General features: G+C 41.6%; 1 protein-coding gene across 1 annotated transcript in view; it reads right to left on the minus strand.

Annotated features, from left to right (window-relative positions):
- ankrd67 (ankyrin repeat domain 67) overlaps window positions 1-25,516 on the minus strand; it is a 33,620-nt gene extending 8,104 nt beyond the window's left edge. Inside the window, exons 1-3 of the mRNA XM_063044871.1 lie at window positions 25,477-25,516; window positions 17,297-17,540; window positions 15,242-15,818 (exon numbers count right to left, since the gene is read on the minus strand). Of these exons, the coding sequence (XP_062900941.1) occupies window positions 15,242-15,818; window positions 17,297-17,532 (813 nt within the window). The 5' untranslated portion in view covers window positions 17,533-17,540; window positions 25,477-25,516. The remainder of the gene's footprint in view (window positions 1-15,241; window positions 15,819-17,296; window positions 17,541-25,476) is intronic.
- Window positions 25,517-26,249: the final 733 nt, after the last annotated feature.

Genomic DNA, 26,249 nt, shown 5'->3' on the forward strand with positions numbered 1-26,249 from the left:
AGGCTCCCATGTTTCCGACTTTCAGTCAATCACAGCTCCTGATCATTTCACCCCAAGCCCCTCCTTCCCCTGCCCAACCAGCCCTGGATAATTCCCCTAACTGCACAAACTCAGGGACACATGATACACAGTCTCCCTTCATCACCCCATGATTATAAAGACTCTTCTATAAGCATTCTAGTAATTGATCTCAGTTCAATTCTGAATCAGCATTTAACATAAAGATTTAAGGGGAATAGTTTATTGGAAAAATAAATCATTGATCTCAAATCAGGCTCTTTATGCAAATTTTTTTGTTTACACTAACTGCTGGCAAATCCATCATTTATTTCCCTAATTACTGTAAAAGAGGTGGAGGTAGTCTGCCTTCCTGAACCACTGCTGTCCTTTTTGGTGATTGTACTCTTCAATTTATTGGATTCCCAGTTGAGGTCGAGGCAAGATGGTGCTGGTGAAACATGATGACGTGTTGCAGGCAACTTACAAAACTTCTAAATATACCTCTTCTGAATTACTCTCACTGAAATCTATAGCCTGTAATTTCCCTTTAAGTAATGAACTTTTGAACCATCTTAATGAACTAGCGATTTCATTACCTTCTGAAGTACTCAGCAGATGTAACTCTCAGATATGGCACACTTAAGTGCACAAAGGTACATTGCCATGGCAAAAAGGGAGGGAAGAGGAGAGGACTCCAAGCAAGGCTAAAATGCCAAGATAAGAAACTTGCCCTACTCAGTATCTTGTTAGCAAATGTACAGTCGCTGGAAAACAAGATTGAGGACCTAAGGGCAAGATTGCTGTATTGGAGGGAAATGAGGAATTGCTGTGTTCTCTGTTTCACAGAGACATGGCTCACTACAGCCATGCTGGATATGTTGGTAAGTCCCAAGGGGTGCTCGATACACTGAACGGATACACTAATACGCTGATTCGGAGAGGGCAAAAGGAAGGACTTTGTGTTTCATGATAGACTCTTTGTGGTGCTCAGACATAGTAGTCTTGTTACACTCTTGCTTCCCTGACCTGGAACATCTAATGATTAAGTTCCAACCGTTCTACTCGCCAAGAGATTTATCCTCTATGGTCCTGACTGCGGTTTACATACCACCAAAATCAACATTAAGCAAGCACTTGAGGTACTGAGTACTGCCAACAGCAAAGTGGTTCATTTTCTAAGGAACTGCAGTTGGAATTAAAGATTGGGGATGTTCACTAATTACATTCTTCTGATCCTGTTGTGGAAGGAGGGTCATTGATAAAAATGTTTGCTGATAGGACACTACTGTGCGGAACCCCTAAGTAATGATTGATCTCCAACGAACATAAGCAGCTTTTTTTGTACTCTGTCACTGGAATATTTACCCCTTAATGTCCATTGACTTCATTTTGACCAAGATTCTTGATGCACATATGGTCAAACACTGCCTAGATGTAAAGGCAGATACTCACACCTTACCATGTAATTCAGCTCTTTGGCCCTTGTTTCAGAATCAGGTTTATTATGACTGGTGATTGTACTCTTAGTTTTATTGGATATCCAGTTGAAGAATGAGGGGATTTGCTGTTTACAAGCCAATTCCCATGCATATATCCTTTAGGGGTGGTGCTTGGAGAGGCAAACTAGTTGTCTTAGCTAGTATCAAACTTCTTGGGAGCTGATTGAGCTGTATTCATATATAGGAGCAGAGAGTATTCCATTAGAGTAGGTGAGATAGATTACTGACTTTCACCTGCTCTTATGACTTCTGGATTTATATGATTGGTGCAGTTGAATTTCTTGTCAAAGTAACTTCCAGATTCTTGTGGGCTGCCCAGCAGAATCCTCACTGATTTGATTTGAAACAAACAAAACTGTATGTTATGGTGTACCTGTGACAAATAAAACTAATCTTTCTTTCTTTCTTTGAGACTGAATTAGATTGGTGCTGACAATTGAGAAGTTGAAAAGTGATCATGGGAAGTGGATTGGAGGTTATAATCGGTTAAGCTATGATCATAGGCTTTCAGGAAAGAGTGGCCTATTCCTGATTCTAACACGTATGTTGTTATGTAAAGTACTCTTTAAGCAACTGGAGTTGCCCCCATTGGTTAATGAATCTGAATATAACTTGGGCTTCAAGAAGGAGCACAATTAAAAAGGAAAGGACTGACAACTCCCGATGGAAAAAATGCACGACATTTAGGAAGGTCTGGGATCAAACTGTTATTTGGGAGGGAGAACTACAAATATAGGCACAGAATGCAGGGCTAAAGCGTAGATAGGGGCCTGTTGCTCGGGTACGTTTTCTTTACACAACCGCATAAAGTTCAATAAATTCAATCTGGTATTCATTTTTTAAAACATGGTTGCAAGACATTCTGTACTAGGAATTAAATATTTCAAGGTATGTGTTCTCAAAGAATAGCCAGTGATTAAAGATGAAATCACTTCACAGAGAGGATATGTAGTGGATATAGGAGGATTAATATGTGGAATTAAGAAACAGAAAAAGATTTATAACTGTACCAAGGAACATTGGAAGGCTCTCAAGTAGCAGATGTGACAGAGCAGTATGTACCCTTGCTGAAATAAAACAAACAGAAAATGCTTATAATGGGGGATTTTAACTTCTCCAAAGATTGTGAAAAGCAGAAAAACTCATGTTAGGAAGGCAGTGATTTCTTGAATGTGTTAAGGTTAGGCTTATACAGCAGTTTGTCCTACAGCCAGTAAGGAAAACATCAAGAGTCCCAGCCTGAAATGTCACCTGTTTATCCTCCATGCTGCCTGACTTGATGAATTCCTCCGGCATTTTGTATGTATTGCTCAAGATTTCCATCATCTGCAGAATCTCTTGTTCAGGATACTTGGTAGTGTGGAGGAGCAGAGGGATCTGGGGGTACATGTCCACAGATCCCTGAAAGTTGCCTCACAGGTAGATAGGGTAGTTAAGAAAGCTTATGGGGTATTAGCTTTCATAAGTCGAGGTACAGAGTTTAAGAGTCGCGATGTAATGATGCAGCTCTATAAAACTCTGGTTAGGCCACACTTGGAGTACGGTGTCCAGTTCTGGTCACCTCACTATAGGAAGGATGTGGAAGCATTGGAAAGGGTGCAGAGGAGATTTACCAGGATGCTGCCTGGTTTAGAAAGTATGCATTATGATTAGAGATTAAGGGAGCTAGGGCTTTATTCTTTGAAGAGAAGGAGGATGAGAGGAGACATGATAGAGGTGTACAAGATATTAAGAGGAATAGATAGAGTGGATAGCCAGCACCTCTTCCCCAGGGCACCACTGCTCAATACAAGAGGGCATGGCTTTAAGGTAAGGGGTGGGAAGTTCAAGGGGGATATTAGAGGAAGGTTTTTTACTCAGAGAGTGATTGGTGCGTGGAATGCACTGCCTGAGTCAGTGGTGGAGGCAGATACACTAGTGAAGTTTAAGAGACTACTAGACAGGTATATGGAGGAATTTAAGGTGGGAGGTTATATGGGAGGCAGGGTTTGAAGGTCGGCACAACATTGTGGGCTGAAGGGCCTCTACTGTGCTGTACTATTCTATGTTCTATAAGGAATACATCAGATTGTGAATCAAATTTCAGAATCAGAATCAGGCATAATATCATCGACATATGTCGTGAAATCTGTTAACTTTTTGGCAGTAGTACAAACCAATACATGATAATATCAAAAAACAATAAGTAAATCAATTTCAGTAACTATATATGTACATTAAATAGTTAAATTAAAAATTAAAAACAGAAATAATTAAAAAAGAACTTAATAATATTCAAAAAATGTCACAGATATTTTCAGAAAGTTGAGAGTTGAAAACTAAAGTGTCACTAAACAAGGGAGGTATCACATTTAAAGACAATAAATTACTAGAAGTTGTAATGAAGGACAGAGTGAGTCAACATTAAATGACATGGCAGTTGTAGGAAATAACTGAGAAGACTAATGAAGCACTGGTCTTCAGACAGAAAGAACAAGTGGGCAATGGTTAGACTGTGAGTGAAACAGTATGTGCTGTTCTTGGCATCATATCTCAGGGAAGATAATATTCATCTTTAACAGTGATTCACGCTCATTGGTTATCTGCATACAAAACCTGTCTACCTGGAAAGGATCCAACAGCAAAACCTTTCTGCGGGAAATTGACTGCTAGCTGTCTGGTGAACAATTGATTTGCAATGTGAGGAACTAGTGGATACTAGCTCTGTGCTTCTATCCGACAACTCTAACTCCAGGCTAATGTTGTTCCCTAGAATTCACCTGAAAAAATTTGTTCTCATTTAGCCTGTTTGGAACAGGGAATCCGAGCGTCCAATCATTTCTATAATTAGGCTGATCAATTTACCAGCCTTTTTTATGTATCCATACCACATAAAATTCAAATAAATTACACATCCAAATGTTTGGAGTTCAGAACTCTACATTGTTATTGCCCCGCATGTAACAAAATGCTTCACAGTTTTATGATTAAAGGGGATTTTATGAATTTACCCTATGGTTTTTGAACTCCTCTGCCATACAAATTAGAAATTGAGACATCTAATGGATGCAGTTGTTGATTATAGCAGCAGAATTCATCAATGTCTCAGTTTTGTCTCCACCACTGCAAATTTCAGTACTTGAGGCCCATGACATTAATGGTACTGAGAACGCTTTGGCCTTTTTCAATGTCTGGCTAGGGCAGAGGCAGGGTTGGAGGAGTGGTAGCTAGGTGGTGGCTTCAGGCTTGAGTCTGGAGGCAAGTCAAACAAAATAGGTAATAAGTAGAAGAGAAAATCTGCAGATGCTGGAAATCCAGAACAACACACACAAAATACAGGAGTAACTCAGCAGGTCAGGCAGCATCTATGGAAATTAATAAACAGTAGGTGTATCGGGCCAAGACCCTTCTTCAGGACTGGAAAGGAAGGGGAAAAGAAGGCAATAAAAATGGTGGGAGGAGGGGCAGGAGGACCAGCTGGAAGGTGATAGATGGTACCAGGCAGATGGAAAGTTAACGTGCTGGAGAAGAAGGAAACCGATAGAAGAGGAGAGTGAACCATGGGAGAAAGGGAAGAAGGAGGGGGCACCAGGGGAAGTGATAGGCAGCGGAGGAGAAGAGGTATGAGGCCAGAGTGGGGAACAGAAGAAGAGAGAAGGGGAGGGGGAAAAATTACTGGAATGAGAAATCGATGTTCATGCCATTAGGTGGGAGGCTACCAGGACAGAATATGAGGTGTTGCTCCTCCACCCTGAGAGTAACCTCATCATGGCAAAAGAGGAGGCCATGGACTGACATGTTGGAATGGGAATGGGGATAGGAATTAAAATGGTCTGCCAGCAGGAAATTCCACTTTTAGCGAACAGAGCAAAGCAATCCCATAATTTCCATTGAATCTCTCCAATGTAGAGGAGACTGCATCATGAGCATTGGATACAATACATGACCCCAACCGATTTGCATGTGTGGCCTCATCTGGATGATCGAGGTGAAAAACCGGAAATTAAGAAAAACATTGAAGGTCCAGGTATTTTAAAATCTGAAGTTCATAATGCAATAAATAAGATGAAGAAAGGAAAGGCAGCAGGTCCTGATGAACTAGTAATAGAACAAATTATTGCCCTTGAAGATTATGGAATTGAAAAACTTACTGATTTAATCAATGGACATTTATGAGACTGGAATAATACCAGAAGAAATGAAAAAATCAGTATTTATCACTCTTCTGAAGAAACCTGGAGCAATAGAATGTGAATTTCATAGGACCATAAGTTTAATGAGTCATATCACCAAGATACTTCTAAGAATTTTGATGACAAGAGCCGAAAGTAAGATACAAGCTGAAATAGGTAAAGAACAATGTGGTTTTGTGAAAAACAAAGGTACAAGAAACACAATATTGATGTTAAGGATACTGTCAGAACGAGCTATTCAAGTGCAAAAAGATTTGTTTGTTTTATCGACTACACAAAAGCATCTGATGAAGTGAAACACAATAAGTTATTTGAAATATTACAGGAAACTCTAGATCTAGATTCCAAAGGCCTCCGCCTAATCAGAAATCTGTACTGGGAACAAACCGCCGCTGTAAGACTAGATGGAGAAGTGAGTCAATTTACGAAAATCAAGAGAGGCATTAGACAAGGCTGAATTTTCTCCACTGATTTGTTTAATGTGTACAGTGAAACAATACTGGATTACAAAAGATAAGAGACATCTTGGGAATCAAAGTTGGCGGTGAAAACATCAATTATTTCAGATATGCGGATGACACTGTGTTAATTGCAAGTATGGAGGAAGAACAAAACTTAATCGATATAGTTGTTGAAGAAAGTGCAAAAATGGGTCTATCTATCAATTGCAAAAAGACAATGTGTGGTGATATCCAAAAAGGAGAATCCTATCTGCAGGCTGAGAATAAACGGGGAAGACATAAAACAAGTAAAGAACTTTGGCTACTTAGGAAGCTGGGTGATATCAGATGGCAGGTGCGACATGGACATCAAAAGAAGAATAGGGATGGCAAAAGACACCTTTACGAGAATGAGGAGTATACTGACCAATACTAGACTAGGCATGACAACCGGCCTCAGAGTACTGAAATGTTATGTTTATCCAGCTATGTTATATGGCTCAGAATGTTGGACAATATCTAGTTAACATGAGGAAACGAATTGAAGCAGCAGAGATATGGTTTTTGAGGAGGGTGCAAAGAATATCATGGACGAAACGAATATCTAACGAGGCTGTCATGAACTGAACAAACACAAAAAGAGATTATGTATGAGATCATGAAAAGGCAACGTAACTTCATTGGATATGTGATTAGGAAAGAGAAGTTAGAATGCATGGTAATTATGGGAAAGATTGAAGGGAAGAAAGCAAGAGGAAGACAAAGACAAATGATGATGGAGACAGCAGCCAGAGAACTGGAAATGAATACCAATGAATTGATCCACTTGACCCGAAACAGGAGTGTGTGGGCCATGGCAGTCAAAGCTCAAACTGGGCACGGCACCTGATGATGATGATGATGATGAACAGTTGACGTTTCAGGTTGAGATTCTTCCTCAGGACTGGAATGGAAGGGAGAAGAAGACTTTGAATAAAAAGGTGAGGGTTGGAGTAGGAGGAAAAGCTAGAAGGTGATGGGTGAAGCCAGGTGGGTGTGGGAGAGGAGATAGGTGGAAAAGGTAAAGGATTGGAGAAGAAATCTGATGGGAAAGGAGAGTGGACAATGGGAAAGAGTGAAGAAGGAAGAGCACAAGGTGGAGCTGATGATGGGCAGGTGAGGAGAAGAGGTAAGAGGCCAGAGTGGGGAATAGAAGAAGGGGGATAACATTATCAGAAGGAGAAATCAATGTTCATGCCACCAGGTTGGAAGTTACCGAGATGGAATTTGAAGTGCTGCTCTGGCACCTTGAGAGGGCCTTATTGTGGCAGAAGAGGCTCTGGACCAACATGCCAGAATGGGAATAGGAATAGATATTGAAATGGTTGCCACCAGGAAATTCCATTTTTTGTCAAAGGAGCAAAGATGCTCGTCAAACCGGTCCCCCAGTTTACTTTGAGTCTCACCAATGGAGAGGAGGCCACGTTGCAAGCACCAGCCACAGTGCACAATCCCAACAGGTTCACAGGTGAAGTGTGCCTCACCTGGAAGGACTGTTTGGGAGCTTGAACAGAAGGGAAGGAGGAGGTGAATGGGCAGGTATAGGATTTCTGTCACTTGCAGGGATACATGTCAGGAGGGAGATAAGTGGGGAGGGACCAAAGGACAAGGGAATCATGGAGGGAGGGATTCATGTGGAAAGCAGGGAGTGGGGTAGAAGTAAAGATGTGTTTGATGGTAGATCCCAATAAGATGGCAGAAATTGCAAAGAATGGTATGTTGGATATGGAGGCTCGTGGGGTGGTAGCTGAGGACAAGAGGACCTCTATCCCTGTTAAGGAGGTGGGAAGATGGGGGTGAACATGGATGTAAAGGAAATGGAGGGGATACAGGGTGTAGAAAGGAAACCCATTCTTTGATGAAAGAGGATATCTCTGATGTCCTGGCAAGGAAACTACACAATGTAATTGGCCGTTCTGATTCTGTTTCATTGTAACCACATTGGGACCACCCCAAGCCTCCTGTAAATGGACCAAATGGACTGAGAGACTCGTCAGATTATTATGACAATCTGTCATGGCATGAAATGTGAACTGTTAACTGTGAGCCTGAAACAGTTACCTTGTTGGTGGCCCTTGCCCACACAGTAGCTACAGTCAGCCATGTCTGATAGTTTCAGTTATCAGAGAGTGAAAGGGCAACGATCAGGAAAGAATACATACTGTCATGGGCCAGCAGAAAAGGAGACATCAAGCAAAGTGCTATGAATGAGAAAGCTGCATTTTAAATGTTGGTTAACATTGAGGACAAAAGTATCCACAGAGAGGTAATAAAATTCCCTGAAACATTTTATTGCTGTCCTTGCTAGAATAATAGATTGCCACTTTGGGTGATAGTTCAGATGCAGATCCAAATTGGGACATGGTAGTGAGTAACTGGAGAGGGGTTTTGGAGTGAAGGGCATTTTTGCTACCCTAATTAATTGAATCCTCCTTAATTTTGGCCTTCCAAGGACAGATTTCTGTTGAGGGGCCAAGAGGAAGAAGGTATGTTAGGGATCATCTGGATTTATAATACTATGGATAGTTTAATTTTGGATTCACTAAAATAAGAACCAGTCATCAAGAAATAAAACCTATACACAATTTAATGGGACATTCTTTCCTGTCCCATGGAAAACTACATAAGAGAAGGCAATACATAAATGTACTTGCTATATGCATATTGTTAAAGACGTCTCCCTGCCACTTACTGCACAGTGCAAGGCAGACATAGGCTACGTCCACACTAGACCGGATAAATCTGTAACCGAAGCTTTTTCTCTTCGTTTTGACCCTCCGTCTACACTGAAACGGCACTTCCCTCCCCCAAAAATGCAGCTTTGCTAAAACGCTCTCCAGAGTGTGTAAATCTGAAAACGCTGGCTGGGCGGTGTAGTATGTACAGGGTAACCGGAGCTTTTTAAAAACGCTGTCATGACGTGCTGGAAGAGATGGTTGCAGCAGCGCGGGATTTCATTGTTTTCTTGAATGCATATAGCGTTCTTTATAGTGGTCGAGGATGTCGTTGTATTTGGTTTGGTTCGACTCCCAATCCCACGTTCTCCACTGCTTTGCTGACTTTGTAGTTGTTTGTAACTCGCTGAAGCAGCTCGACTTCATCGTCTGTCCAAATGAAGAATGCCGGTCTGCTTTTTCCAGCGGAGGTTTTCTTTGTATTCCTTGAAGACACTGTAGAAAACTTTCTTTCACTGTTGTTGTAGGTACTCTAGTTTCTGACCAATGGAAATAGCACAATGCCGCCACGGAAACAGAAATAGTATACTGTTTCCTCTTGGCTTGTTTTCTGTAGATGTGTCCTGCGCATGCCCAGTAGGAGGAGATTCGCCCAAGTACCCATTTTAATCTGGATGGAGGTATTTTCAAAAATGCCTGGTGTGGATGCCTATCGTTTTTACGCGAAACCGGCGTTTTCAAAATTATCCGATCTGGTGTGGACGTAGCCATAGTTTGTCTCTTAACCTTCTGGTTTTTGTATATTCATGGAGTCATCCCTCAACTCTGTAACAAAATGGTTATACTTTGGGTGTTTGGCTTTTGAAATAGACACCGGTATTGTTTATTCAAAGAGGTTCCGCTAGTTGGGTTGTGCTACCTTTGTAAAATATTAAAGTAGGTGATTATAGCAAATGAAACTGTACTTAATTGTTTATCATTATCTTTGTGTTGAATAGATATAAAGTGTTGCGTCAGGGAAGTGAGATTCTCTTGGACTCTTCCCCCGAAGGTTCACTGCATGAATAAGGTCTTTTATATTTCCCATTGACAGCTGCTGTATGACTCAGTTTTAGTTAAACCACAAAAGACATCAAAAGATAACACTTAATATAGTGGTTTTTGTATGTGGAATGCTTTGCACAATACGTATTAAACACAAGTACACAATACATATTAAACAGAAGTGACTAAGGCTGTGTATGTACCCTTTGCTTACCCTAACAAATAGAACCATACCATAGAAACTACAGCACAGAAACAGGCCTTTTGGCCCTTCTTGGCTGTGCCGAACCATTTTCTGCCTAGTCCCACTGACCTGCACATGGACCATATCCCTCCATACACCTCCCATCCATGTATCTGTCCAATTTATTCTTAAATGTTAAAAAAGAACCCACATTTACCACCTCGTCTGGCAGCTCATTCCATACTTCCATCACTCTTTATTGTTTAAAATAGATTATTTCAAAGAATTGGATAAAATCATCCTTCAAACTTAAGATCTCAAGGGAATGTAAACTAAGTTGTTGTAATCTATCTCATTATTCACCTGTAAATTGCTGAGTCGGTACAATATCTTCCTGACTTTTCAATACTAAACTGGATCTAATAAATGTTCTGTTTAACTGAAATGACATTTTATCATTACGCTCTCCTTGAGATAAAGCCAATATTTTATTAGCCCATCAACACATTTGAGTTATTTGTGCCTTTATGCACATACAAAATGTGACTCCCACCATCAAGAAATATTCAGTTTGCCTTCCCATATCTAATGTGCACATTTTTTCACATTATGTGCCATCCATTATGGTTTAGCCTATTTGTATATCAGTCAACTTCATAATGTGTGGTCCTTTCTGATAATTTATTGTTTCACTTAACAAATTTATCTATGCTGCATAACAGCATGTCCTAATCCTAGGCCAGGCTATTGACAATCAAAAAATGAGATATCAACATAACTGTGGATTTGTACTTGTCAATTTCTAGCCAGGGAATAAATCTATAATAGTCCGTCTTCTATCTGCAGCATGAGATAAAATTGTTTGTAATTTTCTCAGCATTCTTATGTAGAACATTTCAATTGCTTCTTGGAATTCCATCTAGACAATGGCCATTGAAACTCCTTTATCATTATGTTTGTATCTCCCTCAGAATGTTCAACTACATTCCAAAGTTCCATAATATTGAAAATTTTTCAAATATAGAAGGTGTGTGGAACATGAAAATTATGGGCATTGCAAAACTAGATTTACTTCACTGAGCTTGAGATAAAATGTTAATTCTTCTGGTCAGTGTTGTCAACATAAGCTTGGAAAATCTTTCTTGTCTGCTATGTGAAATATGAAGGCATCCCTCTTAGCATCGTCTACAACATTTCAGTAATGCGATCTGAAATAGTTAGAGGTGGCTTTACATTAGGATGGTCAATCCTAAAGATATTTATTAATGCTTGACGATGAATCTGGAGCCCAGGAATTCCCTTCAACACATACAAAGTGCTGGAGGAACTCAGCAGGCCAGGCAGCATCTATGGGAAAATGCCCTGATGAAGGGTCTTAGCCTCAAACGTCAACTGTTCACTCTTTTCTAAGTTCCTTCTGCATGTTGTGTGTGTTGCTTGGATTTCCAGCATTTGCAGATTTTAAGACCATAAGACTATAAGATATAGGAGCAGAAGTAGGCCATTCAGCCCATCAAGTCTGCTCCACATTTAATCATGGGCTGATCCAATTCTTCCAGTCATCCCCACTTCCCTGCCTTTTCCCCATACCCTTTGATGTACTGGCTAATCAAGAACCTATCTATCTCTGCCTCAAATGCACCCAATGACTTGGCCTCCACAGCCACTCATTGCAACAAATTCCACAGATTTACCACCCTCTGACTAAAGTAATTTCTCCGCATCTCTGTTCTAAATGGATGTACTTCAATCCTGAAGTTGTGCCCTCTTGTCCTAGACTCCCTTACCATGGGAAATAACTTCGCCATATCTAATCTGTTCAGGCATTTTAACATTTGGAATGTTTCTATGAGAAACCCCCTCATTTTCATGAACTCCAGGGAATACAGCCCAAGAGCTGTCAGACGTTTCTCATATGGCAACCCTTTCATTCCTGAAATCATTCTCGTGAATCTTCTCTGAACCCGCTCCAATGTCAGTATATCCTTCCTAAAATAAGGAGCCCAAAACTGCACACAATACTCCAAGTGTGGTTTCACGAGTGCCTTATAGAGCCTCAACATCACATCCCTGCTCTGATATTCTGTAACCCGAGAAATGAATGCCAACATTGCTTTCACTTTCTGCACCACTGACTCAACCTGGAGGTTAACCTTTAGAGCATCCTGCACAAGGGCTCCCAAGTCCTTTTACATCTCTGCATTTTGAATTCTCTCCCCATCTAAATAACAGTCTGCCCATTTATTTCTCCCACCAAAGAACATGACCATGCACTTTCCAACATTGTATTTCATTTGCCACTTCTTCCCCTAAACTATCTAAGTTTCTTTGTAGGCTCTCTGTTTCCTCAACACTACCCGCTCCTTCACCTATCTTTGTATCATCGGCAAATTTAGCCACAAATCCATTAATCCCATAGTCCAAATCATTGACATACATCGTAAAAAGTAGTGCTCCCAATACTGAACCATGTGGAACTCCACTGGTAACCGGCAGCTAGCCAAAATAGGATCCCTTTGTTCCTACTCTCTGTTTTCTGCCAATCAGCCAATGCTCCACCCTTGCTAGTAACTTCCGTGTAATTCCATGGGCTCTTATCTTGCTAAGCAGCCTCATGTGTGGCACCTTGTCAAAGGCCTGAAAACCCTAGTACACCACATCTACTGCATCTCCTTTGTCTACCCTGCTTGTAATTTCCTCAAAATTGAGTCAGTTAGTCAGGCAGGATTTTCCTTTCAGGAAACCATGCTGGCTTTGGCCTATCTTGTCATTTGCCTCCGGGTGCTCCGACACCCAAACTGAAGTTCCAAAACACGTGCCTTTTTGAGTGCAAAATCCATCTTCACTGAGAAGTCAGAGCACATGAAAAGATGGCAAGAACACTTCCACGAGCTGCTGAACAGACCAGGAACCATCACCAATGAAGCACTGGGCAGAGTACACCCTTGACCCATACTGTTCGAGCTAGATGTTCCCCCTAGTCTTCACGAGGTCATTAAAGCCATCAAACAGCTAGAACCCAACAAAGCACCAGGGCCTGATGGTATCACAGCCAATATCTACCAGTATGGTGGTAACACACTGACATCATGCCTGCACCAGCTGTTCACAAAGTTGTGGGGAGCTGCAGAACTACCACAAGACTTCAAAGACGCATCACTCGTGACCATCTACAAGAACAAGGGAGACAAGAGAGACTGCAACAATTACTGTGGCATCTCTCTTCTGTCAGTTGCGGGAAAGTGCCTCGCGAAGATAGTCCTTAGACGCTTGATGTCCAACATCAGTGACAACATTCTTCCAGAAAGCCAGTGTGGTTTTTGAACAGGCCATAGTACAGTGGACATGATCTTTTCACTGAGGCAGCTCCAAGAGAAATGTGTTGAGCAGCAGAGAAGTCTCTATGTCACATTTGTTGATCTAACCAAAGCGTTTGACACTGTTGGTAGAGATGGCCTGTGGAAGCTCCTACCAAAATTCAGTTGCGCCCCCACGCCTAACCAACATCATCCGTCAGTTCCACGAAGGCATGGAAGGCCGCATCAATATGTGTGGTGAGTTGTCAGACCCATTTTCCATCAGCAACAGTGTAAAACGAGGTTGTGTTCTGGTTCCTACTCTGTTTGGACTATTCTTCACTGCTGTTCTTCAGGATGCCACATCAGACCTGAAGTCAGGGGGTCTCCCTACAAACAAGGGCTGATGGCGGGCTCCTCAACCTCGCAAGACTGAGAGCAAAAACAAAAGTCAGGGAGATTGTGGCTCATGAGCTACAGTTTGCTGATGACCGTGCACTGGTTGCCCACTCTCTCTCGAAGACTTACAGGAGATCACCAATCACTTTGCCAGTGCAACCAAGAGCTTCGGATTGACAATCAGCTTGAAAAAGCTGAAAGTTTTGTACCAACCGGCTCCTGGCTCAAGCTACAAAGAACCAACTGTCCTCATTGATGACTCTCGTCTCAATGCTGTCAACAGGTTTTGCTACCTGGGCAGCATAATAACATCCTCAGCTTCTCTGGATGTAGAGATTGAGTCAAGAACCAGAAAAGCCTGCTTTGCCTTTGGTCAGCTGAAAGATCGAGTTTGGTCACAGAACATCAGGCTGGCAAGGTATACAGGGCCGTTATACGGATGTGAGACATGGTGCCCATATCAGAGACACTTATACCAGCTTGACCAAATGCAGCAGTGTCACCTATGTTCTCTGATGAAGATCACCTGGCGAGACAAGGTCTCCAATACTGAGGTCCTCTCTCGAGCCGGAATGCCAGCAGTTTCAACCTTGGTGATGTCAGCCCAACTGCACTGGGCAGGAAATGTTGTCAGAATGCCAGATGGAAGACTGCCCAAGGACATCTTGTACGGCCAACTGTCCAGTGGTACCTGAAAACGAGGAGGCCAGGACTACGGTACAAGGATGTTCTGCACAGGAGCCTCAAGAAAGCTGACATTGTCCCATCAACATGGGAGGATCTGGCTCAAGATCGCTCACAGTGGAGGGACACCATTAGAAAAGGTGTGGACGCTGCTGAGAACAAGCTCAACAAGGCAACAGAGGAAAGGCACAGGAAGTGCCACAACAGAGCTTCTGCCCCTGTTGCCCCTTCAGGCCTCACCTGCCAAGTATGTGGCAAGCAGTGCCCGTCAAGGATTGGCCTGTACAGCCACTCCAGGACGCACATATCAAACCCCACTAACTGACTGAAAGGAACCATCATCATCCTATGGGATGGATAGACAGAGAGAGGATCTTATCCCTAACAATCGATTCCAACAACTTCCCAACCACTGATGTCAGGCTAACAGGTCTATAGTTTACTTTCTGCTGCCTCCCACCTTTCTTAAATAGCGGAGTAACATTTGCAATTTTCCAGTCATCTGATGCAATACCAGAATCTATCTTCATAAATTTCCTCTGCAAACTCTCCAGCTACTTCCTTCAGAACCCGAGAATGCATTCCATCAGGTCCAGGAGATTTATCCATTAAGCTTCCTGAGCACCTTCTCAGTCCTAATTTTCACTGCACAAACTTCACTTCCCTGACACTCTTGAATGTTCGGTATACTATAGAGGTCTTCCACTGTGAAGACTGATGCAAAATGCGCATTTTCACATGCTTGTCCCAGGAATTCTCTTCTTGACTATCAAACAGCATTTAGACGTTTCAGTTACCTGCACCCTTACCTCTATTTTTCCATTTGCAGCAGCTTTGTGTAGAGCAGTTTCATCATTTTCATCCTTGGCATCTATATCTGCACCTTTCTTCAGTAAATAGTCAGTAGTTCTGAAATTCCCAGCCTCCACTGCTAATTGCAATGCTGTAGTGCCATAGTCAGTTCTTTCATTCAGGTTTATTCCCTCCATTAGCAGCAATTCAACTATTTCAATGTGTCCGTTCACACAGGCCCAGTGTAATGGTGTCCACCTCCTGTTATCTTTAATATCTGTGGATGCCCCATATTTCAGAAGCAGCTTGGAAGTAGTAGCAAAACCATTAGCTGCAGCACAATGGAGTGGACTGGCTCCGCAACGAGTTTTGGGCTCCAGAAGGGCTCCTCGATGTAAAAGGTAGTCCACTGCGTCAGTGTGACCATTCCAAGCCGCCCTGTGTATTGCAGTGTAATGGTACTCACTCCTGTGGTTGATGGCTGCTCGCCTGTGCAGGAGATACTTGATCAAAGGAATATGTCCAGAGAACGCTGCATGTTGTAGTGGAGTCCAGCCCAAATTATTCTTGTAATTTTCGTTCAAAACTGGGGTCCTGTGGCAATTAGAGGAATGGCAATGTTTAAAGTGATAGCTTTGTATGTAAATATGGACAAGTAAATAAATATTAACTTGCATGTATAAAGTAAGTTACAAAATAACATAGGTCATAAGATCTATCCTGTGAAAAATAAGCCCCATAGAGAAATGCACACAGATTATTGGAGGAACTCAAGGAGTCAGGCAGCATCTATGGAAAAGAGTAAACAGTCAACGTTTTGGACCCAGACCCTTCATCAGGACTCAGTGCCAATCTGCAATTGATATTTCCCAACACTGTAACGGTAAGCCCATACCTTGGCTATTTGCTGAACTGAATGAAATAAGGAGGAAAGTCCAAGGACAATGTATCTTACTTTAGAGTTAGCTGAGAAAGATGTTTAGGAATCAATCTCAGTTATTCTATTTTTGGATTAATAACCATATAACGTATAACCATATAACAATTACAGCACAGAAATAGGCCATCTCGGTCCTTCTAGTCCGTGCCGAACTCTTACTCTCATCTAGTCCCCCCGACCTGCACTCAGCCCATAACCCTCCATTCCTTTCCTGTCCATATATCTATCCAATTTAACCTAAAATGAAAACATCAAACCTGCCTCAACCTCTTCTGCTGGAAGCTCATTCCACGCAGCTACCACTCTCTGAGTAAAGAAGTTTCCCCTCATGTTACCCCTAAACTTTTGCCCTTTAACTCTCAACTCATGTCCTCTTGTTTGAATCTCCCCCATTCTCAATGGAAAAAGCCTATCCACGTCAACTCTATCAATCCCCCTCAATTTTAAACACCTCTATCAAGTCCCCCCTTAACCTTCTACACTCCAAAGAATAAAGACCTAACTTGTTCAACCTTTCTGTATAAACTTAGGAGATGAAACCCAGGCAACATTTTAGTAAATTTCCTCTGTACTCCCTCAATTTTATTGACATCAAGTAGCTTTTTTTTTGGAACATGGGGTGCCACCAGTAAGACCAGAGTTTATTATCCATCATTAATCACCTTTGAGAAGGTTAAACTGCTGTCAGCCTTCAGTTTTTGTGTTTGAGCATGGTGGTAATGATACAGATGAGGGGCTTTCTAGACCAGTTCAGAAGAGTCAATTGGATGACATGGCCTGGCATCAGGCAAGATTGGATATAATGGCTTTAGTACATCTCTAGGATATTGTCAACCAGGTGTTTTGTTAATGATCTTTAGCTATTTTTAATCAGCTATAACTATATTAATTATAATAATTATAATTCTGCATCATCATTACTAAGACTATAATAGACTATCAACCAAATTTAATTTGGGATTTGAACACAGGTCTCTGAGTTGTTAGTCCAAACTTCTGCACCACCATAAGTATTGTTTTCATTTAATATTTTCTTTTAAACTGTGACAAATAACTTAATAAAATATTGCAACACACACAAAGTGCTGGAGGAACTAAAATATTGTTTGCTTGTAAAAAGAAAGCAACACACTTTGATGTTTTTGCAGGCGATTGGCTTTGAACTGCTTTCGACATTACTTCCTGGCTTGTCTCTATTCTGTTTTCAGGGATGGGTCCCGTGGAATGACTTCGAGGGCCACATTTCCCTTGTTGAAGTGAATTCATGTCCATAGTCTTGCTGCTCTTGTTTGTTCTCTCAGCACTGGGAGAGGATATTGAATCATGTAACTCCATCCACTTCCACATCACCTCCGATAGTTCAGACATGGCACATTCTGCAAAAGAAATACCTGTCAAATGTTACCACTAATTATAATTAACAATAGGGAAGAAAGCCAGAGAAATTCAAGTTCAAAAATTCAAAGTTCGAAGTAAATTTATTATCAAACTACACATATGTTACCATATATGTATGTATTTTCCTGCAGTCATTCACAGTAGATTCAAAGAAACACAATAAACTCTATGAAAAACTACACATAAAGGCAAAAAAAAGATGACAAAATGTGCAATTACAAAAAGAAATTAATAAATAAGTAATAAATAATACTGAGAACATGAGCTGTAGAGTCCTTGAAAGTGGGTTCATAGGTTGTGAAATAGTTCAGTGTTGAGGTCAGTGAAGTTATCCATGCTAGTTCAGGAGCCTGATGGCTGAAGGATAGTAGCTGTTCCTGGACCTGGTCATGTGGGACTTAAAGCTCCTGCACCACCTCCCAGATGGCAACCGTCCTTGATAATGGATGCTGCTGTCTTGTTGCAGCACTCCTTGTAGATGTGCTCAGTGGTGGGGAAAGCTTTGTCTGTGTGTGTCCACTACTTCTTGTAGGCTTTTCTGTTCGTGGGCATTGCTGCTTCCAATGAGAAGAGAAGAGTAAAATGGTGAAGAAATGGATTTTTCTGTATTTCCTTTCGAAACATCACGACTACAGCTGACACAGCAATCTATTTCCCTACAGATTTTTACTGTAACTTATTCTGACCATGTTCCCCCTTGATCCTACGACTAACCTACACACCAGGGGCAATTTACAGTGGCCTATTAACCTATTAAGCTGCATGTCCTTGCGATGTGAGAAGAAACCGGAGCGCCGGGGGAAACACAAAGAGAAAGTGCAAACATCGCTGTGGTAGTATCAGGGGTTAGGATTGTACTCAGGTCACTGAAACTGAGGGGCAGCAGATCTAGTAGCTGTACCACTGTGCCACAAATCTGGGGCTTAGATTTCAGCTGAGTGAATAATAGAAAGTGTGTTGAAATAGGTCATGTGAAATGTTAAAGGTGATTAACTGCTTTATATGGAAGAGTTCTCTGAGTATATAATATGTAGATTTCATAACTACTGTAGCTGTACACAAAATCATTTTTGACTGGAAAAACCATGTGGGATCTCAGTACGTGTTCTTGTTTTCAAGTGAACACAAAAAGTATGTTTGTGAAAATCTGACTTAAGTAAGGTGTTTGATAAATTAGAAAGCATGGGAGAGGAAAGCAGCTTTTGACATGGGTTATTCAACAGTCGAGCCATAGGATGCAAAGGATAATTTTCAAGGAAACAGCATCAAGGGGATAATTAGGAGACTGCCAGTTGTTTCTGTCACTAGAAACTAGTGATTTTAAGAAAGAGATGCTAACACATTTGATACTACATTATGACAACTTTGGCATCAGTGAGAACAGGGTAAGGCAGTGGATAAGAAGTGACAAATCACGGATACGCAGTGCGCATCTCTTTACAATGTTCAGTGTGTATCTCTTGCTACGCGGGAGACCTGAGTTCAATTCCCTGCCAATGGAGTTAAATGCTTAGGGTATGGTAGTGTAGCATGCATCTCCTTACAGTGTTCAGTGTGCATCTCTTCCCAAAAGTCCACAAAAAAAGGCCATTGTCTCCCACACCATCACCAATGTTATTGACTCTGGGGATTTCCCATCCTCTGCCACCAAGCTCATAGTTCCTGCACCCCACACTTCCTGTTTCTACCTCTTAACCGAAAACCACAAAAAATAACCTGCTTGTCCAGCTAGACCCATTGTTTCAGCTTGTTCCTGCCTCACAGAGCTCATATCTGCATACCTCGACTGTGTTTTATCCCCCTGGTTAAACATAGAAAAATAGAATACCTACAGCACAATACAGGCCCTTCAGCCTTCAGGGTTGTGCTGAACATGTCCCTACCTTAGAAATTACTAGGCTTACCCATAGCCCTCTATTTTTCTAAGCTCCATGTACCTCTCCAAAAGTTTCTTAGAAGATCCTGTTGTATCCGCCTCCACCTTCCCACCTGCATCCGTGACACTTCACACGCTCTTGATCTTTTCAAGGATTTCAGGTTCCATGGCCCCCATCATCTTATTTTTACTATGGATGTCAAGTCCCTATACGCCTCCATCCCCCAGCAGGAAGGCCTGAAATCTCTTTCTTTCTGGACACCAGACCCATCCAGTTCCCCTCCAACACCACTCTCCTCTGCCTAGTGGAACTTGTCCTCACTCTAAATAATTTCTTCTTTGGGACCTCCCACTTCCTTCAAACAAAAGGGGTAGCAATGGGCACTCACATGGGTCCCAGCCATGTCTGCCTGTTTGTTGGCTACATGGAACAGTCTATGTTGCAAGCCTACACTGGTGACCACCTAGCACTTTTCCTACACTACATCGACTTCATTGGTGCTGCTTCCTGCACCCATGCTGAACTTGCCGACTTCATCCACTTTGCCTCCAACTTCCACCCTGCCCTCAAATTTACTTGGTCCATTTCTGAGACTTCCCTTCCCTTTCTCGATCTCACTGTCTCTATCTCCAGAGACAGTTTATTATGAACCAATAGACCCTCACAGCTACCTGGACTATACCTCGACCCACCCTATTACTTGTAAAAACACCATCCCCTTCTCTCAATTCCTCCGTCTCTGCTGCATCTAATCTCAGGACGAGGCATTTCATTCTAGAATAAAGGAGAAGTCCTCCTATTTCAAAGAAAGAGACTTCCCTTCCTCCACCATCAGTGCTGCCCTCAACTGCATCTCTTCCACTTCATGCAAGTCTGCTGTTACCCCATCCACCCGCCACGGTACTAGGGATAGGGTTCCTCTTGTCCTCACCTACCACCCCACCAGCCTCTGTGTCCAGCACATAATTCTCCGTAACTTCCGCCATCTCCAACAGGATCCCACCACCAAGCACATCTTTCCCTATCTCCCACTTTCTGCTTTCCACAGGGATCACTCTCTACGTGACTCCCTTGTCCATTTGTCCCTCCCCACTGATCTCCCTCCTCGCGCTTATCCTTGCAAGCAGAACAAGTGATTCACCTGCCACTATACCTCCTCCCACACTACCATTCAGGACCCCAAACAGTCCTTCCAGGTGAGGCGACACTTCACCTGTGACTTAGTTGTAGTCGTATACAGTGTTCAGTGCTCGCGGTGTGGCCTCTTGTATTTCAGAGAGACCAGATGTAGGTTGGGAGACTGCTTCGCCAACCATCTACGCTCCGTTCACCAGAACAAGTGGGATCTCCCAGTGGCTATGCATTTTAATTCCACTTCCCATTCCCGTTCCGATATGTCCATCCATGGCCTCCTCCACTGACGGGATAAGGCCACACTTGGGTTGGAGAAACAACACCTTACATTCCGTTTGGATAGCCTCCAACCTGATGGCATGAAAATCGATTTCTCAAACCTCCAGTAATGCCTCCACCCTCACCCCCTTCACCATTTCCCATCGCCTTGTCCCTCTCTCATGTTATCACTTCGCCTGCCCATCGCCTCCCTCTGGTGCTCCTCCCTCTGCCGCCTTTCTTCTTTCTTCCATGATCTTCTGTATCTTTCACCAATCAACTTCCTAGCACTTTGCTCCATCCCTCCCCTCCATGTTGTACCTCTCACCTGATGTTTCTCTCTACCCTCCCACCCCCACCTTTCAAGTCTGCTCCTTGGCTTTTTTTCTCCAGTCCTGCCGAAGGGTTTTGGCCCGAAATGTCAACAATACTTTTTTCCATAGATGCTGCCTGGCCTGCTGAGTTCCTCCAGCATTTTGTGTGTGTTGCTCCTGTTTGTGACAAATTAGATCTGGTTCTTAATCCAGCAGCGTGCAAACTTGTGAAACTGAGACAGGAAAGCAACGAGCAAGCGTAAAAATAAAGAACTGCAGAAAGTAACAAAATAATTACCAGTCTGTTATTGTGGAAATACACCCATCAACTAAAGTCATAATTTTCAACGTTAAAGGTAAAGAAAACATTGGGCCTTTAGCATATGTAGTTGAAGGAAAAAGCACAAGTTCCAGGAAAATCTGGTTCAAAAGCTCCAGCTCTTCTACATTGACTGTTGTATATATTTTTGACTGAAATTGCTTAGGCTGGGATTTACACTAAGTACTTTCTGAAGGGATTTTTAAAAGGAATATGTCGAAGTAATGCTTCTTCCTTTTATAGGCTACCTAGCACCAACTCACAATGCCCAGAGGACACACTCTATTTGATAGCTTTTCATTTTACCTTAAGTCTACCTCTGAGTATGATCCTGAATCTGTTACATGGCCCTGGAAGAATTTTCTTCTCTCCCATTGTAGGGCTTAGAACAATGAGACAACCTGTTCAAAACATTCAAACTGTTCATCATTCTCAATACAAAGTTTTCGGAACAGTTGAGAATTGAGAGCATGGGACTTGATTTTATTATCGCTGTGGTAACTGTATTTAATGATTTTCCAGCTGATTACTTAGGTTATTTTGTGACAAGATGTTATCTGTGAATTACACAGTGAAGGGTAAATACATAAGGTACAGTGTTTTTCAAGGAAGTATTAACTCCACAGTGGTGTCCTGTCTTTGATGGTGGCCCATTTGTTGCACAAGCAAGAATGTTGGCGAGCGGATTTTTTTCTTTGAAAAATTGCTCAACAACCCAATTGTTAACTTCCCCTTCACATCTCCTTGCAAATACCATCTTTTGAACCATACTTTCATCTTTTGTGAAGGGAACATAGCCAAGAAGCAAAGATTTGTTGGCTGGCAAAGTTGATTTATCAACTGCAGAATAAAATCTGTTATCCTAAGTATGTTACACTATGTGTCTTCCACATTCTCAGACATTTCAGCTATTCATCTTTGATCAGAGTAGTTGGTGAATAGAAACACTTTGGTCTGGTGCCTTATTCAAGGCTGTACTCAGAACCTCAGAACCTTACAACTGGCAGAATCAGTTCTTCTCCAATTACAAAGGGCCTACCAGATCTGGCTATGAGCGATGAAATGTGTCATGCTTTGTCGTGAAGAGCTAGCAAACATGTTTTTAAGTATTTTCTGTTTCTGGAAGTTTTTACGAAGTGACTGAAATTCTTGTTTGCTATAGCAAAGTGTATTCTCTTCAAATGTTCTAGGAGCTTGGATGGTTTCATAGCCTCATTTGGGGGAAAAAATTCACACAACAGACAGATTGGTTTCTGCTGGTTGCTTGGTGCTGGTATAAATCCATATTTCAGATACTCCACACTATCCTGTCTAAACTTCCTTTTGGTTTCGTCTACTTCTGCCATTTTTGTTATGGGTTAATGGCCACAGTCAACCGCCTATTTAAGTCCAACCTCAAGCGCTGCAGTCTATAATGGGGAAAATTTTGACATCATCTTAGCTCAGGCAAAGCCTGACTCTCTGCCTGAAGGTACACAAAGTGGGGCAGCGATATCTCGGTTGGGCTATAGGCTAGAGAATTGCAGTCAAGACCATTTGAACGGGCAGATTCTGACCTTTACCTCATTGAGTACAGGAACTGCGTCACTGTGTGATCAGAGTATGGGAATCAAACTAGCTGACACTGTACTACAGTAGTGAACAGCTATAATGTACGGGCTAGGCCCTGAAATAACACAATTTCTTCAAACCAGATTTCTCATGATATGCCAGATACAGAAGTGTCACATTGCTTTTCAGCAACTAAGACATGCTTCGAGCAAAGTCCAAGAGAACAGTTGGTTTGGTAAGTGATGAGGTGATTACATGATCATTGTAATCAATTATGAGCCACTGAGGATCAAATGCTTGTAGTCAGTAATTCATTTCATTTCTTAAATTAAGTCTTGCTACCGAGTGCCCCTACCACTTACTTTATCTCCATCATACCTTCGAAACTCCCACTGCCCCCAAGAGGGGGCAATATCAGTCACTATGGGAACCAGCAGCCAAAATGGTGTGTAATTTCCATATTACAGCTACCAAGAGTGTAATAAAAGTGTTAGATCAGTAAGTTTGACTTCGAGCTTGTCTTGTTCACCATTGATGGATTCCTGTTTCAGGCCTTCAATTTTCTCAAAATCTTTGTAAGATGCTTTACCCAATTAAAGGTCAGTGATGGAGTTGATTCACTAGCTCTAGATCCAAACTGGTGAACAGAATGACTGTTTCTGCCATTGTCATTTGTGTTTTAAATAATGTCATGATCAATATGTTGGGAGAACTGTAGCCAGCTAACCATTCACTGTATGGATTGATAGATTTCTGTTAAAGGCATAGGTTGCATTGTTCTTTAAACACAATTTTATCAATGTAAAAAATTACAGTATTTGAAGTATTTATTATCCCCAGGGCTCATAAGGCCTATCAGTCACTTGGAATTTTAGAGAAATCTCCAGGAAGTAAGCAAACTCGAGGAAGCATTAGTGTAGCAGCTTGCACTCAGATCATCCATCGTGCCCAAGCAGAGACCCTACGACAGGCAGTCCCCCAGTTACGAATGTCCGACTTACGAACGACAAACCGAGGAAGGAGAACATCGTCTGCAATTTTAAGTTGTTGCCGTTAACACTGTGTTGAGTGTGTAACTTTGTATTTGGTTTACATTTTTCTTAGCAAGATTCACCCTGACCCCTGCACCCCCACCTTTTCCAGTCAGCACCGCCCCCACTTGTCCCATTTAACCTGTCTCAGTGCAGGTGGACTTTAGGACCCGAGGCAGCACAGTACCCACCGCCCGCGGCTGCTGCTGAATCCGCAGTGTTTCTGTTCCATTGATGGAAAACAATCACGATTGAAAATAAAGTGGAAATAATAAAGCGATCGGAAAGAGGTGAAACACCATCGGTCACTGGAAGAGCGTTAAGCCACGGTCGGTCAACAATTGGAACAATTTTAAAGGATAAAGGATAAAGTGAGAATAATTGAGCATGTGAAAGGCCCTGCCCTGATGAAAGCTACAATTATTACTAAGCAGCACAGCGGTTTAGTTATTGAAATACAGTACATACGTTTCTTAAGTGTTTTATATGCATAGAAAGGTAAAATAACTACTATATACTAAGACAAACGTTTGACTAACAGATGCTAAATAATATGGGATGTACCTGTTACAAATCCAACTTAAAGATGGACTCAGGAACGGAACTCGTTCATAACCCGGGGACTGCCTGTACATGGTATTGCACTGATATTTATTAATAATTAATACACAGATCTCTATTTTGATTATGCATCTGAAGAAATGATTTTATTTAACAAAATTGTTTTTGCTACAGCGAGGAAAAAAATATTGAAAAAGTTAACACAACAAGCACATTAAAAATCCCTATGGATGCTGGTTCAGAATCCAAATAGGTTCAAATTATGTATAGACCCTTGACTCAAACTCCAGACTTTTTATATTGCTGTATACAAACAAATATTCATTCTAAGTAGCTTGTATATTTTGACTCTGGATCTACATATTCTAATTAATCAGAATGAAATCGAACTAAATTTATCTTTAATGGATTTTTTAAATTGTATTTTGATGTTTGTAGAAAAAACATCTTATTTTGTCACCTGTGTGGGTCATTTTGACTGTAAATGAGACAAAATGGGGAACAAAAGTTTATATTGGAAGCTTTAGGAAATATAGAAACATATTTCTGAGTAATTCCTGCAAATAACATCCTTCTCTCCACCCAACAGACATCTGTGAATTGCAGATTTTTACAGAAAATCACTTTTTTGCAAGGTTTTAAAATTCAATTAAAATGATCACCATAGCATATTACTTTAGTAGTTCAGATCCATGATAGCAATGTTAATCATTGATTATCATTTTGCTTTCAACTTTCTCCAAGTTTTGTAAGAAATGAGAAGACAGAGTCCTTCTAGTGTACATATTAATCAAAATTTATCCTTGATGAAGTTGTCTGTTAACATTAGAAAAACTCTACATTTGTTTTGTTAAAAGACAGTTACTTACCAATTTGTTATACTTTCTGAAGCGTAAGTCTGCACTGTACTACTTTGGCTTCCTGTTTCAACACTTCCTTATGAATGTTAGGGTGATAAAACCTCAAAGAAGTAATTGTAACAAGAAGTTCTGTTTAAGTTCTGTCCAGAGAGAGGCTGAAAAACTTGAAGCAGACATTCATCATCCCTGAAATGAAAACAGAAATTTCTGGAAATGCTCGGTAGGTCAGGTGTCTTGCTCTAAACACTGAGGTGATAGTGACTGCTAAATAGTTTTTAACAGAGCATGGCATTGAGGAATCCTGGTAAAACGGAGTCAATAGGAAATGAGAAAAAGATCTTCCCTCCAGTAGGAACCTTGCAGCATATGGAGCCTTTACTGTAGTTGTAAATCAATCATCTCAGAATAGGACATCACTGCAGGAGTTCTTCAGAGCACTGCCTAGGCCCAACCATTCCCATTCAGAAATGAAGCAGTCCATACCTGCATACAGGAAGGCCAGGACAGCAATCAGACAGTATCTGTTTAGTGACAAGTAAAATTTACACTTTAAAAAAAATTTAGAGCACTTAAGCTCCTCTTACAACATCTTGCACTTTGTGGATCGCAGTCGGCAAACGCCATTGTTCATAAATGGAATGTTGTCTTGGTCAAAGCTCAGGCGTACAGGAAGGTTGGATCTTGGGAATTCAGTCAGTTTGTGTCTTCTGATACTAGTACCTACGTCATGAACTCTTGGTCAGGATCCCAACAATAAAACCCATGGCTCCTCCAAGGGAGAA

This window comes from Mobula hypostoma, chromosome 4, assembly GCF_963921235.1.
Source record: "Mobula hypostoma chromosome 4, sMobHyp1.1, whole genome shotgun sequence".
Taxonomy (NCBI): Eukaryota; Metazoa; Chordata; class Chondrichthyes; order Myliobatiformes; family Myliobatidae; genus Mobula; species Mobula hypostoma.